This window comes from Physeter macrocephalus, unplaced genomic scaffold (assembly GCF_002837175.3).
Source record: "Physeter macrocephalus isolate SW-GA unplaced genomic scaffold, ASM283717v5 random_1107, whole genome shotgun sequence".
Lineage (NCBI taxonomy): Eukaryota > Metazoa > Chordata > Mammalia > Artiodactyla > Physeteridae > Physeter > Physeter macrocephalus.
The window spans coordinates 9,511-25,000 of record NW_021146902.1 but is presented as its reverse complement, the minus strand read 5'-3'; the positions used below and the strand labels follow the sequence as shown (position 1 = coordinate 25,000).

The following is a 15,490-nucleotide window of genomic DNA, read 5'->3' as shown; positions in this document are numbered from 1 at the left end:
AGACTCCACCTTCTGGAAGCCCGATCCCCAGAAGCCCTCGGAGGAGGGCAGACGGCTGGGGGAGAGCTCCTGGTGGGGTGGCCTTAACCCAGAAGTGCAGGTGCCACCTGAGACGTCCTACGCGTGGGAGGGCACCTAATACACATTCAGGGCAATGGCTCCCCGGGGGATAAAGGGGCAAATTCAAAATAAAACCCAGCCAGGTTGGGGGTGAAGGTCAGTGTGGAAATGGTCGCATGTGGGCCCGGGACGGGCTGGAGAGGTGGCAGGGAAGGCCACCCGGGGACAGAGTCTCTTCAAATCACGGCCATGCCTCCTCGGGGAACAGCGTGCGGAGGGCCGCCTAGAGGGAGGGCAGCCTGCTGAGCGCCCCAGCCTGGCCGCCCCGCCCACCCGGCCCAGCTGCCCCACTCACCGGATCTCGGGCGTGGGTTCTGGGTTCACCTCAATGCTCTCCCCAAAGAACACGGGCAGCATCCGGGGCCTCATCTCGCGCGCCGGGGTGCTCGGGGGGAGGGGGAGGGGCTGTGGGGAGAGCCAGGGACACAGGGTCACGTGAGCAGCCCTTTGGCACTGCAACCTCAGCTCCCCGCCGGGCACCAGGGCTGCCCCACGCCACTCCAGTCCTGGTTTTCTGGAAGCCTGCTTTGCGGGGTCCATCGGGAAGCCCACCCCGGCGTCCCTCTGTGGAATCCAAGTGCTCTGATGCCCACGGCTCCCCATCCAGCCACCGGCCTGCCCCTCAGTTCCTGGGCATCTCAACAAGGGGACGTGGTAACGGCCTCTTTCTACAACGCCCAGCCCACCCGAGCCCCAGGAGCCAGGCTCAGAGCCCTGTAGAACCGGGACCCCTCTCAGGGAGCCCCTGAGCCTAAGCCTCGCAAGCTGCGCCCCTGGGTGACACGGCAGGTCGGAGCTCTGCGAGGCACTGAAAACCGCGCTCATCGAGGGAAGAGTTCCCGGCCCTTCTTGGTGCGTGGCTGTGGGCCCCTCATTCAACTCCTCCACAAGGCTTTCCTTGTCCTCACCTGGCTGAGGAGAGGTCACAGCAGCTATGCTTTTTGGGCGCTGTCCGCACCAGTCGTTGCTCTGAGCACTCCACGTATCCATACATTCGACCATGGGAGGGAGCTGTTACTAGCATCCCCGTTTTATAGATGCTGAAACTGAGGCCCAGAGTGGCTAAGTAACTTGTCTGAGGCCACACAGCTAGGAAGAGGCAGAGCTGGGGTTGGAACGCTGGCGGTCTGGCTCCAGAGTCTGCGCCCTCACCCATGTTCCCCGGCTGCCTCTCAGGCCCACGGGACGGGCGCTGCAGCCCCAAGACCTGTCCTGTCACCTCCTGCTCAGAGCAAGCTTGCCCTCACACACAGGCTCAGGGCGCTTCCCACACAGGCCTCTGCCCATGTAGCTTTCACTCGCCTTGGCCACGGCCCAGGCTGCCTCTGTGCCTTGCCTTATGCTGTTCCCTGTACTAGGAACGTCCTTCCCTCTCCTTCTCGCTTGGTCCGTCCAGTGACAACTCAGGCATCAGCTCCCTTGTCTTCCCCCAACAGCCTCTGAGGGGTTCCTGGAGCTCCCACCTGCTGGTCTCCATTGCTGCGACCCCTTTGTGTGTCACCCCCAGACCATGAGCTCCTTAAGATTCAGGACCTGATGACCTCTCTGGCCCCAGGGCCTGGCACCTCGCAGACCCCATACTGTCCAAAGGCAGGACCTCACACATGCAAAGCAGCGCCCTGCTCCCCTTCCACCTCTCCCCCCATGTCCTGTGAGCCTTTGGGCCAGGCCCACACCCGTCTTCAAATCTGCTATCAGCCTATGGACATGGTCACCGCAGCCCCCTCCTCAGTTGATCACGGCGTCCCCAGAACAGGGGCCGAGGGAGGACCACAGGAAGAAAAGATCTAAGACTTGGAGAAAGAGGGGGCTCTCCATAGGCCCCCGGCAGCTGTCATCAAGCTGTACCATCTCTCCCTTGCTGGGCACGGCAGGTGGAATAATGGCCCCCAAAATGTGCACGTCCTAATCCCCAGAACCTGGGAATGTGTGACCTTACAGGGCATAAGGGACTTTGCACACGTGGTTAAGGCTCTTGAGATGGGGAGGCTGTCCTGGAGTATCCAGTGGGCCCCCAATGTCTTCACGAGGGGTCCTTATAAGTGAAAGAAGGAGGCAGGGGGGTCAGAGTCAGAAAGAAATTGAGGACATTATGCTGCTGCCTTAAGGATGGACGGGGCCAGGAGCCAGGGACCGTGGGCAGCCTCTAGAAGGTGGGAAAGGTGAGAATTCTCCCCTAGAGCATCCAGAGAGGATGCCTTGCCAAAATCCTTGCTTTTAGCCCGTGAGAGCGGTTTTAGATTCCTAACCTTTGGAACTGTAAGATATTAAATCTGTGTTGTGTTAACCCACTATGCGTGGGGTCATTTGTTAGAGCAGCGACAGGAAGCTGATACACCATGTGACCCAGCAAACAACTCCCCTCTCGGGGCTGCAGCCTCCTGGTCCCCGAAGCGGGGCAACAGGGGCAGCCGCCTCCCAGGCTGCAGCCAGGACAACGATTCGAAGCGTGTGAATGTGTGGGATACTGCCCGGCACGGAGCAAGTGCCACATAAAAAGCCTTGTATAAAAGTCTCAGAATACAAGCCTGTGGAGAAGAGGCTTGTATTCTGAGTGCTCTTCACAAAGGCTCGAGGGGTGGTGCCTGGGGCAGGGGGCGGGGTCCTCTCAGGAGAGGGAGGTACAATCCACACCCTTTTTAACCTTGAGACAACCCTGCTCCTACCTTTCAGAAGCAAGTGCAGGGCTTCCCTGGTGGCGCAGTGGTTGAGAATCTGCCTGCTAATGCAGGGGACACGGGTTCGAGCCCCGGTCCGGGAGGATCCCACATGCCGCGGAGCAACTAGGCCCGTGAGCCACAACTACTGAGCCCGCGCGTCCGGAGCCTGTGCTCCGCAACAAGAGAGGCCGGGACAGTGAGAGGCCCGCGCACCGCGATGAAGAGCGGCCCCCGCTCGCCGCAACTGGAGAGAGCCCTCGCGCAGAAACGAAGACCCAACGCAGCCAAAAATAAATTAATTAATTAATAAAAAAAAAAGAAGCAAGTACACATCATTCAGGAGCTTTAAATTTAAAAATAAAATAGTGATGGGAATTCCCAGGCGGTCCAGTGGTCAGGACTCCACACTTTCACTGCCATGGCCCGAGTTCAATCCCTGGTCGGGGAACTAAGATCCTACAAGCCGTGCGGTGTGGCCAAAAATTTTAAAAAAAATAAGTTAAAAAAATAAAACAAAACAGTGACAAGATGTAGGCACTTCTGGCGTCCTCTGTGGCTCTGTGAAATCAGCACTGGCCTCAGCTGTAAAACTCCATGACCTGATGCTCATAAAAATCATACTCTCTCCCCTCAAGACTATCTGAAGTGTGAAGTATGGCACTTTCCCAAATGTGTGCGGGGGTTTGCCGAGCACCTACTGTGCTCCGAACACCTACTGTGCGCCAGGCCCTGTGTGAGTCGCATGAGGCACAGTGCCTCCCGGGGCTCTTCTTGTGGACACTGAAGAGGAGAGCGGATGAGGCTGGCGTGTGAGGGGCTGTGGACGTGGGTGCTAAGGTTTTGGGAGGTGTCTCTAGGTGGGAGGGCTGGAGGGAGGGAGGGGCAGCCTGCTACTGGTCTCCATCCCCGCCCCCCAAGAAAGAACAATTCCCAAGCTCATGGGCAGGGAGGACTTCCTTGGGAGGCAAAGCCTTCGGTGCAGAGCTGGGTACCACCATCCCGCTCGGGTCCACCTGAACCTCCTGGCGCGGCCCGAGGGCACATTTGGGGCCCCATGCTGGCCGGATCTCGCTCCCCACACTGGCTGCCAGCAGAGGGGACAAGGCTGACTTCACAGACTAGGCCAGGAAGCTGGAGCTCTGGGCACCGTTTTCCTAAGGGCCCTGGTGGAAAAACAGCTAAAATCTGCCCCACCTGGGAACACGATACAAGAGAGAGAGGAAGCCTCTGAAAATCCAGACGCAGGCTGGCATCCAGGGGCCCCGGGGGCGACGAGACAGCTCAGGCAGTCGCCGCCGAGGCCTGAGGCTGCCCCCGCAGGGCTCCAGGGACCGGTGGCAGTTCCGGCCGTCCCGCAGCCGCCGGGCTCCGGAAGCTCAAGGCCGAGTCTCGCAGCCGCAGCGGTGTTTTAACATCGACATGGCAGCGCTGCGCGCGGAGCCCAGCCCGCCCCGGGAGCCGGCCAGGAAGGCACACCGCTGGCCCTGCAAGGGCGGCCCTCCGGCCACGCTGCACTCTCGCTCCCATCGGAGCCGCCAGCGTGGGGGGAGGGCTGGGGACGGGGCCTGGGCTCCAGCGCCCAGGGGACCCCCTGCTGCCGCCGCCGCACCTGGTGGCCTGGCCCGGGCCACCTGGAGCACAGAAAGCTCCCAGGCGCCCTGCTCCCCTCACCGCCCCCCAACCCGGGGCCGCCACCTCCCAGCCCGCTTCCCCAAAGGCCCTGCTGCTTGCTCCCCTCTGAAGAGGACCCGTCGAGAAACGCACCTCTGCCAGCCACCTGCCCACTGTGCCTCAGTTTGCTCGTCTGTACAATGAGGCTGATGCCCGGGCGCAAGCCGGCAGGTGTCCTCGGGTCCCCTCGCAGCCCTGGGCTGCAGCGGGCAGGGGACGGCACGGGGGAGCTGAGCGCTGAAGGCCGGACCCCGGACTCCCAGACGCCACACACGCCCACCCTGCGATGGCAACACGGCTGGGCCAGCCTCCAGCCCCCAGCTCCTTCTAGGGACTGGGAGAGCCCTGTTCTAGCCTGGGGAGGGGGCTGGTCTGGCCGCCTGGTGTCCTGGGCAGGCAGGGGGCGTGTGTAGGGAGCACGGAGGGCTTCTGAGAGAGTGGGACCCAGAGGACAGCGGGCTGCCCTCCGCCTACCACGCCCCCCCCCCTCCCCGCCTCCCCCAGCGATTCATGCGCCTTCCCTGCAGCCGCCGGGCGAGGATACATACTCCACGCCTGGACGTAAAAATACACCCCGGCGTCTGGAGAGCTCCCCCTTCCTGGCTGCGGTACAGGGCACGGCCCACAGGACGGCAAAGAAAGATAAGTCCTCCGACGTGAGAGCTCCGTGCCGCGCGGTGACAGCCCAGCCCCACCGGGGGTCCGGGCCTGGCCGGCGGTGACAGGTAGGGATGGCGCAGCGCTGCGACGCACGGAGGTCCCCCACCTGCCACCGCAAGGGACGTGGCCGAAGCCACGTGTGACCCACAGAACCTTCCGCTTAGGGAGTATCAAGCCCCCACCAGCGGAGGCTAAGCGGCAGGAGGAAGGGTCCGGGGAGACCCCACACGGACATGGGGGAGGGGCGTCCTCACCAAAGCCACGGGGAACCCTTGTAAGGGCCGCACCAGCCGTTCTCAGGCCGCTGACCTCACCGGCGGGGGGCTTCCACCGCGATCGGGATTAAACTGCTCATCTCAGCGTGTTTTGGGGTTTGAGACCAAGAGCGCCCGTGCTGGGCTAAGGTGGATATGCTGACCTGCTGCCATTAGGAAAGGGGTCCAAGGAGGGACATTTAAGCCCCAAGAGTTCTTATCCTTTTTATGAAAGGCCTTGGGTATTGGTGGCAAATCCTGGGCTGAGGGGAGGGGCTCCAAAAGGCTCGTCGCACAACACGGCACAGCAGAGGCGGTGAGTGCGCCCGGCTCGGGGAGCCCAGGAGACCCCAAACAGCGCAGGCGCAGGGTCTGGCACTCAGAGCAGTGAAACTGAGCAAAGCCATACATCACAGGTCGGAGGCGGGGCTCAGGGACGGGCCTGCCCCCCAAGATGCCCCTGGGTGCCCGACGGACCCAAGCCAGCAGGATGGTGGTGGGCTGGTCTGTGGCCTCCACAAAGATATGTTCGTGTCCTAATCCCCAGGACCTGTGAATGCGACCCTCTTTGGAAACAGGGTCTTTGCACGTGTGACCAAGTTAAGATGCGGTCCCACTGGATGGGGGCGGGCCCTAATTCAACACGGCTGGTGTCCTTATACAAAGAGGGAACTTCGGACACGGCACACACAGAGGGAAGAAGGCCACGGGGGGACGGAGGGAGAGACGGAGGGGCGCATCTCCAAGGTAAGGCACGCCGAGGACGGCCGGCCACCGCCAGAAGTTGGGACAGATGCAAGGGATGGATTCTTCCCTAGAGCCTTCGGAGGGAATATGGCCCTGCTGACACCTGGATCTCAGACTTCAGGCCTCTTTGTACCTTATCTGTTTCCCCCACCCCACAGCAGGGAGGCCAGGAGTCCCAAGGGCACAAAGGACAGACCACGCCCACCCCAAGGGGAGTCCCTGTCAGTCCCCGCCTAGTGGCATCTTCCCAGGAAGGTGGCTCCTGCTGGCTCCCTCGCCCCCAAAGCACCTGGCAGGGCATGGGCCTATTCGTCTTCTCTGCACACTAAAGCTATAGGCAGAACTTCTCACTCAGATGAGCCTTTCACAGAGACGCAAGGCTGTCAGAGACGGTGCTGAATTTCCGCTGGAGGCCACTTCATGCAGGATTAAGCGGACGGGGCTGAAAGGAGGCGCCAGGGTTTCTGGCCCCTCACGGCCTTCCTTTCCGCCAGCAGGCTCCTCCCTCCGTGGCCTGACACACCTGGTTCTCTTGCACCTGAGCTTGCTCACAGGCACCTTCGCTGGTCAGGGACACACCGTGAGCCTGCAAGGGGGCCATGGGGGCTGACCCGTGTCTCCTCAGTCCATCTGTCCATATCCACCCGTCCATCCATTTTTCTCTTCATCCATCCATCCACTTGCCTGTCCATCCATCCATCCATCCATCCGTGTGTCCATCCATCCATCCATTCATCCATCGGTCCATCCATCCATCCGTCCGTCCATTCACCCATCCATTTGTCCATCCATCCATCCATCCATCTATCCATTTGTCCATCCATTTTTCTCTTCATCCATCCATCCACTTGCCTGTCCATCCATCCATCCATCCATCCGTGTGTCCATCCATCCATCCATTCATCCATCGGTCCATCCATCCATCCGTCCGTCCATTCACCCATCCATTTGTCCATCCATCCATCCATCTATCCATTTGTCCATCCACCTGTGCTTCCATCCTTCCTAAGCCTGGGCACTAGCTCCCTAAATTCCTAATTCCCTTCCCTCTCTGCCCTCATCCGTGGTTTCACCATCACAGACCAGAAACGGAGAAATGAGAAAATCCAGGTGTCCTGGGTTGGGGGCAGGGGTGGTGACAGCCAATATCCTAAGAGTTGGCAGTGACAAAGATTTCCAAGAGCTGGGCAGCCCCGGGAAATTTTCCAGGATGGGCAAAGACAACCCACTCCCCACCACCAATTCTACCTGGATCCGGCCCCAAGGGCGTCCCTCGGAGTCTGGGTCCGGGGAACCAGCACCTCGTCCTCAGGGAAACTCCCCAATGTGTCACTCGGACATACACTCGATGCGTAAACAAACCCCAGGAGATCAGATGGGGGTGACGGGGCAACGCACGATGGGGCCCAGGCCACTGGCTTCTAGAGAACCCATATCCACATCTGAGGGGGTAACAGCTCAGATTGTCACCTCCAGTCACCACTCCACGGAGGGCCGAGCCCCTCAGCTGCCACAGATGGGTGACCTGTCCTCATTTCACCCAGCCCAGTGGTGGCTGTTCCCACAAAGCTGCACCCCAGAGAAGACGACTTGCGATCCGAAATGCCATCTGTGCTCTCCCTGAGGGTGGTAAGAGGGGACAGGGCTAGTTCCCTGAACTGGCCACGTTAACCTGGGAGATGGGTATCTGCCACACACACTCACTCATCCTTCCTGGCGGCACGACCTCTCCCCATGATGCCCCCCCAAGTCCCACAGCTCCGCCAGGCAGGACGGGGAGGGGGGCAGGAAGGACATGGGGGGTTCCCTCAATCTGGAGCCGGAGGTCCAGGCCCCGAGAGCTCAAAGGTGACACAGACAGCGGCTGTCCTGTTCACAGCTGTATCCCTCGCCAGGCCTGGCTTAAATATTTGTGGGATGAATGCAGCTGACAGGCAAACCCTGGCTGGCCCGGCAGGCGGCCTTGGCTGTCCCGGTGTCCTGCAGGCGACCAGGGGCCCACTGCAGGGAGACAAGCCCTCCACAGAGCCTGTTCCGCACAGGCACTTCTCAGTCAAGTCTCTGATTCGGGTTTCTAACTGGGAGCTCATGAGGCCTTTTTAAAAAATAAAAATAAAACAGTCACAAGTACATTTTGGAAAGACCGAGTGGAATTTTACTTTCTGGCCTCAGCTTAGCCTACAAGTCCCTGCCCTGCCCTCCACCAGCCGCACGGCTGCAACTCAACCACGCCTCAGGACCTTTGCACTTGCCATTCCCTCGGACTGACAGCCCTATGACCATAAAGGCCTCTCTCTCATGTTTTCTGGTTTCCATTAAATGTCACTTCCCTGACCATCCAGTCTAAAGGAGCTCTACTCGAACCCAGCTCTTTGTCTTAAGGGCACTTAACAATCCACCTGGTGTTTTATCACGTGTTTAAGTTGGTGACTGTCTCTCCCACTAGAATGCCAGTTCCACGAGGGCAGGAACCTTGAACATCTTGTTCACCACTATGTCACCCACGGCCCAAAACAGCACATGGCATACAGTAGGTGCTCAATAAGTACTGGCGGGACGAATGACCGATTCCTAGATCTTCCTTTGGTTTGGGAATTACCAGGAACGGTACCATCGTTGGCCCACAGAGTGGGCCAGGAAAAAACCTATGATCAAGTTAGGGTGGGGTTGAGGGATTCATTCATACCCAGCCTGTTCCCCAGTGCCTTTTACGTCTTGGGGGGCAATGTCGCAGCCAGCCAGTTACCCTACATCCACGGGGTACTGTCCAGAAGGTAAGTCCAGCTTATTAAAACAAAATGGGGGGAAATGGAACCTCTTTCTAGAGGGTGAGCAAATTTAACATGCACTTCCAGCATAATAAACACGGTGACAAGCTAGCGAGGACCTCAGTGGCCGGGGGGATGGGGACAGAACCGCAGCTCATGCCCCTGGCTGGGGTGTGTGCCACCAGTGTTGACCAGGAAGGCAGTGCTGGAAACTGGGTGTCAGAACAAAGATGCCTACCCCAGGCTGAACCCCAGGCCCACATGGTCTGACAGGTGCCATTAAGGGGGTGCCAGAGCAAACGTGGCCCTGCTTGCAGCCAGCCTCTTCTCGGGCATTTGAAACCATAAACTCCAAGACGCAGGAGAGGTTTCTGTCCCTTTGTGCAAGATCCGCAGCCGATATTTTGCCTACATCTGCGCCTGGAAAGCATTGTCAGTGAGTCGCCCGCAAGCAGGGTTTTGTTAAACACCAGATTAGCAACGTTTAACAGGAGTTAACCTGCGGGGGGCGGGGGGTGGAGGCGGCCTGTGTGACAATAACTTAGGTGCCCGGGGCCCCAGCTGCAGGCCCCAGGACTGAGAAGAGGCTTCCCTGTGGCAACCATTTCCTCTCTTTTTATTAAAAGCAGCATTTCCAAATCCTGTAGGTTCAGAGGTATTTTGTTTTTAAAAAAAAAAAACAAAAAAAACCAACAACAACAAAACACAGGTAGTTAATTAGCTGCACAGTGAAAGGTAGGATAATGCAAGGTTCAAGCGTAGAGACTCTGGATCCCAATTCCCTGGGTTCTAATCCAGCACCGCCACTTATCAGCTTAGGCAAGCCGCTAACCTCTGTGCCTCAGCTTCCCCCTCTGGAAAATGGGTGTAATAAGAGCACCTACATACTTCTTGGGACTACGGTGAAAATGAAATGAGCTGATGCAAGTAAAGAGTTTAGGACAGTTCCTAGCACCTGGGAAGGCTATCTAAATGCAGATGTCATTACCTGTGTGGAAACAGCCCCAGGTCTTGCCTTCAAGCCAAATTAGAAAGATCAGAGATAGCTCAATTCCATACCTGGCATCTAGTTAGCAAGGAGGGGGAAAAAATAAAATCAACTAGGACAGCCAAGACAAGTAAGGCAGGCACACTGTTCTTAAGGCTGCCCCTGGCTGGCCTGGCCGGCAGGAAAAGCATCCAGAAAACCTTCTATAAGGGGGATTCCGGGTCATCCAAAGAATAAAGGGGAAGGCCGGTTCCCTGTCCCTTTTCTCCAAGGCCCACTGTGTAGGACACCACAGGGATTTATTCCCAACGCCAAGAGCCCAGACAACACCACCCCCTCCATTCAACTGTGCCAAGTCTGAGACACTCTTGCAGGAAAGCTGGTGCGTTCAGACAGTGGGACCAATTTCCCTGCCAACAGCCTGGGTCACATCTATCAGTCCCTGGAAGTCCAGAATGCCTCTCCTACCCCCAGCCCCCAAAAGAGAGACCAAAGTTCAAATTCAACGCATGATTTTGGTCTAAGCCAGCGGTTCCCAAACTTTGCTGCACATGAGGACAACCCGGGGAGGTTTTTAAAATCCTGATGTCCAGGTCGCAGCCTCTACCAATCAAATGACACTGTCTGGAGGTATGAGGTGGCCGTGGATATTCTTTAAAGATCTCCAAGACAGGGATTTCCCTGGTGGTCCAGTGGTTAAGACTCCACGTTCTCAACGCAGGGGGCCTGGGTTCGATCCCTGGTCGGGGAACTAGATCCCAGATGCCCCAACTAAGAGTCCACATGATGAAACTAAGACTTGATGCAGCCAAATAAGTAAATACTTTTTAAAAAAAACCTCTGAGAGATTCCCGTGCCCACTCAAGTTTGGGACCCACTGGACCAAGGAGCAAGGGAGACACCAGCGACATTCCCGTCAATAAGCCTGGAGGCAGGGGAACCATTCCTTTCTGCTCCTGGGAGAATTTCCAACTGGGGGGAAGCATTTACTGCCCTGTGAGGTACCAGGTGGGCATTGCCGGGGCCCCAGGAAAGCGGCGCCGGGCTGGAGTCGTGCTGGGACACCCGGCAGAAACAATGTGAAGGCGTGCAGAGAGCCGCAAGAACAGGGAAACGCCACTGGGATTGTAAGCAGCCTCCGGATCTCAACTTGTCATTTCCTCCAGTCCAAAGGCGCCCGGTCCCGCCCGCTTGGCTCCCGCCTGCCGGGGAAGGGGTGCGGGGAACCCAGTCTCAGCCCGGCCGCCAAGCTGGGTGACCCCCGGAGCCCACCTGAAGGCCCCACTAAGTCTGGCAGGAGGTAAAACTCCTGCGTCTCCTGACCTGGGGTTCCAGCCTTCCCCGGGCACCGCCTCAGCTCCACGCCAACATCCCTCAACAGCCCGGGAAGGAAGGGCTCCTGTCTGCGTTTGGTTAAAAAAAAAAAAAAACAAAAAAAACAGCCTTTCACGTTGGCAGCACAGGGGGAACGGTAAACAGGGAACCTGGGTACACCGCTTCGGCCGGGGGTTCCGGCTCACCTAGCCTGAAGCCACCCTCCTGGAGAACTTCGGACAGTCCTCAAACCCTGCTCTTTTACTGCTGACAGTAAGACAGACGATCACGCCTTAGGCCCACAGCCAGGGAGGGGGCTGCAGGGGTCAGGCTGGACCATCCCCACCTACGCGCCCTGACCCCCACCTGCGGAGCGTGGCTGCCACTAGGCCACCGTCTTGGCCGGGGGGCTGGCGGGGGGAACCCAGTCCCGGCTCCTGAAGTACCCCATCCGGGGGGCTGGCTCTGTCCCCGGTTTCTGCGCGAAGCCGCGTGCTTACCGCTTTGGCTTCGCCGGGTCCGGGGGCCTCCGAGGAGGCGCCAGCGCCCCCCGCGCGGGCGTCGAGGATGCCAGGCGCCAGGGAGTAGAAGGGCGGGCTGGGGCTGGGGCTGGGGGGCAGCCCGGAGTCAGGGCTGTCCAGCAAGCCCTCCCGGCTCTTCTCCTTGAGGCTCTCCTCCATGCCCTGCAGATGCAGGTGGCCCACCATGTCTGGGGGGCGCCGGGCGCGGGCCCCCGGCTCCTCGGGGGGCTCCTCCACCGCGCTCCGGGGCCCGGGGCGGGCGGCGGCGGGGCGAGGGCTGCGCGCCGGGGACCTGCGGGCAGAGCCGAGAGGCGGGGCGTCGGGCCCGGCGCCCACCCGCACCCCCCCGCCCGAGTCCCCGCTCCCCCGGCCGGCCCGGCCGCGCGCGCGCCGCGCCCAGGAGGGGCCGGCGGTCGGGCGCCCGGCTCCGTGCGCTCGGGGCGGCTGCGCCTCCGCGCTGCCTCGCCGGGCCTGCCGCCCGCCCGCCCGCCGCCGCCGCCGCCGGCCGCGCTCCAGCCACGCCGGGCCCGGCCTCGCCGTCGCGCTCCGCCGCCAGCCGCCGCCGGGCCCTCTCCGCACCTTCCCGGCCGCGCCTCCTTTTCTAGGCGCCTCCTCCTCCCTCCGCCCCGCGCCTCCTCCCGGCGCACCCCGCCCCCGGCCTCCTCCGCGGTGGGCAACCGCCCCGTCTGGCGCCTCCTCCCCCCAGCCCGCGCCCGGGGCGACGGCACAGCCCGGCAATCCTCCGGAATAAACACTCCAGCGGCGGCACCACGGGGTGACTCGTGGGGTCCCCAAGTCATCCCAAGCAACAGTCGTAGGAGTAGTCATGTCCGAGGTGACCTTTCGAGGTTTCTCCAGCTCACGGAAGTCCGAATAAAAGAATCTTCGGAGCCCTCTGCTTTAGACGATCTGTAACTTACAAGGGAGGGGGCGGAAACCAGAGGCCTCAATGCTCCGCAAGCTTCCAGACCTGTTCCTTAGCTCCCCTCTTTCCAACGGGCCGGTCCGCCCCTTTGTTGATGTTCTAAAACACGAACCAACAGTCCCGGGGTATCTGTGTCGCCATCATTTGGGTACCCAAGGCCAACATACTGGGCCTCTGGGGTGGAAAGCCTTGGGTGGAAATGGGGCTGGGGCAGGTGACAGGGAGATTAGAAACATTTCCTGAATCCTCCACCATCTGGCTGTTTCCCCAATTTCTTCCAAGAAGGTTCTTGCTCACTGACGGAGTCTCTCCCATCTTTCCCTTCCTTTCCTTCCTCGGAAGGGAGAAGTCACTCGCATCCCTTTCTTCAGATGACTGACAAGGTGGTCCTTGTCAGTCCAGCTCCCACCCACTCATCCACCCACACAGACACCCCCCCCACCCCAGGTGATCCAGCCTTCCATTCTGAAAGCAGGGAATCCAGGGGTACCTAGAGGTTGAGCTGAAAAGAGCAGGAATGTGGGAGAGGCTCCTCGTCTAGCCAAGGGAGCAGAGCAGGCAGGGAAGGTGTGAGAGTGTGGACAGATAGGCTAGTTTGGTTTCCCTTTGGTGTCTGCTCTTCAGACACGCCCAAACTGAGGGCACCAGGCTAAAGCACGGTCATTCCATCAGGACTGATCAAGCCGCCACTGTGCCCCCAGCGCTGGGTCCACTTCAGAACCGCCCACGAGCAAGATAGCCTGGCCCCGGGGCGCCCAGTCAGGTGAGGGGGGAAAACACACCAGGAAGCAAAGGCCATGGGTTTCAAGGAGGGCGTTGACAAGGCACTGCCAGCAGGAAGCATCAGAGGGACAGTTCATTGCTGGGGTGTTCATGAAAGCCCGCTCTGAGGAGGGGACGTTTTCAGATGAGTCCTGAACAGCCCCACGTGAGCTGGAGAAAGAGAAGTAGACTTCCAGGCGGGGGGACACCCAGGACAAAGGTGCTCTCGGTAGTGAGGCTGAGGTGCGTTGCAGGAAGGGACAGAAGTGTTGGGGGGCTTCCTAAGGGTGCTGGGGGGGCACAGAAGGACATGTTATCAGGTGAATTTGCAGCCCATTTCCAGATCAACCAGGACGACCATGGGAAGTCTGCTGCCCAAACGGAATTAGCCAGAGCTTTGAGTATCTGGAGTATTCTGGAGGAAAAAAACAAAACACAACACAACACAGAACAGCTGACTCCGTTTGCTTCAGTTCTTAGGCAAGAATTCAATTCTTCCTCAGCCTTGGGCTCCGTGACCAGAAATACGTGGGTAACTTATCATCTCACAGGACAAAAGCGGGGGCTGTGATTTGCAGAACAGAAGCACATTAAGATGCATTTCCTTCCCAAATGCTCACTCCCTCAAGCCCCCAGAAGCGAGATCGCCTTCCCTGCCCTCACTGCCGGGCTGCCCTGGAGAAAATTCTTTGACAAGAACGGATTACTTCTTAGCCCAGGGAAGTGAATCTGGCAGCAACATCCACCGAAGGCTGGTGGGGAATTAGGGGGAGGCATGTGGGGCAGGGTTGCATCATTGAAGTGTCATCTTGACTTTATTTAAAATGTTGCTATTTTGATCATCTGGAATTTTTTGCATTAATTTTGGCCTTTACAGCACTGCAGTAAAATATAGTATGTGTCGTGATTTCCACGTTTGGGACATTTCCTTAAATTTTGGACTCCAGGTGAGGGCCCTACTCTCCTCACCCCAATCTTGGCCTCCTTGTGCCATTCATGCTTATCAGGGGTGCCTTCATGACCATGCCCACTCGGGTCCTGGAAGTTTCCCTGCGCCCACACACAACTTCCCCTGAAATGGAATAACGCTGGAGATGTGTCTACACCCAGCAGCAGGAAAAACATGACCGCACTACAAATGTCAAACACGCAGTTAGTGGCCCACACAAATGACCCCAGTGACCATGACCTCTGACCTATTCGGATCCACTGCCACCGCCTGGGAGCTGCCCATCCACTGAAAGCTGGTACTGTAAAAGCTTCTGCTTCTCACTGTGTCAGATGGTCCGCAAATGTCAAAGAGGGGAGAAAAAGCCGAAATTTCCATAAGTTAGCTTGAGCCAGGAGCTAGCAGTGGGTTAGGGGCTGTCTTGGCCAGTCTCTGGAGGAAAGGGGGCTTGAATCTCTGTAACGTGAGGCCAGAAGAGCAAGCAGGGCGGGGTCTTTGCAGATCCAAGTGCCTGCTCTGGACCAGGTGCTGTGGGCGGAGGGCGAGATCAGGTTTGCAGAGGCCCGTATGTGGGGGGGCTAAGGTATTTGGACTTTATCTGCCAGGGGATGGGGAACCTGTAGAGTCTGGGAAAGATCTGATGCCAATTGCTTCCGAAGTTGGATTACAGAGAGGAGAATGGAGGGACTTCCCTGGCGGTCCAGTAGTTGGGACTCTGCATTTCACTGCAGGGGGCACAGGTCCCATCAGGAAACTAGGATCCCGCATGCCACGTGGTGCAGCCAAAAGAAGAGAGGAGACTGGAGACTGAGAAAAATCGGGCAGAGAATGTCGATATTTAACAGAAAAGAAGTTATTAGGGTACCCCGACAAGGGGTCCTGAAGTTGGTGTCCCGTGCTAGAGAGAAGGGGAGACCCCCCCCCATACCACACACTCCGGGGAAGGGAGACGTTCGTTCAGGAGCTCATGGAGTCACCTGCTTTTAAGAAAGGTGACCTAGAATGGTCCCAAGCTCCATGGGGCTCACCCAGCACCCCGGCGTCAGGGGGGCTTTCCCAGGCTGCTTTGTGAGGGGGAGAGAGAAAGGCCAGAGGATGAAGGGGAAGGGCACAGAGGAGAAAAGGCTTTTTCATGGAGAGCCATTAGCCAC

The 15,490-nt window shown here is 58.9% G+C and overlaps 1 protein-coding gene across 1 annotated transcript; it reads right to left on the bottom strand.

The window, feature by feature from the left end:
- Positions 1-6: 6 nt before the first annotated feature.
- Positions 7-11,889, bottom strand: LOC114485543 (refilin-A). The gene is made up of 2 exons (XM_028487160.1): positions 11,683-11,889; positions 7-525 (listed from the first exon to the last, which is right to left on the bottom strand). Exons 1-2 carry the CDS (start codon positions 11,887-11,889, stop codon positions 412-414), a joined length of 321 nt encoding a protein of 106 aa, XP_028342961.1. The 3' UTR covers positions 7-411.
- Positions 11,890-15,490: the final 3,601 nt, after the last annotated feature.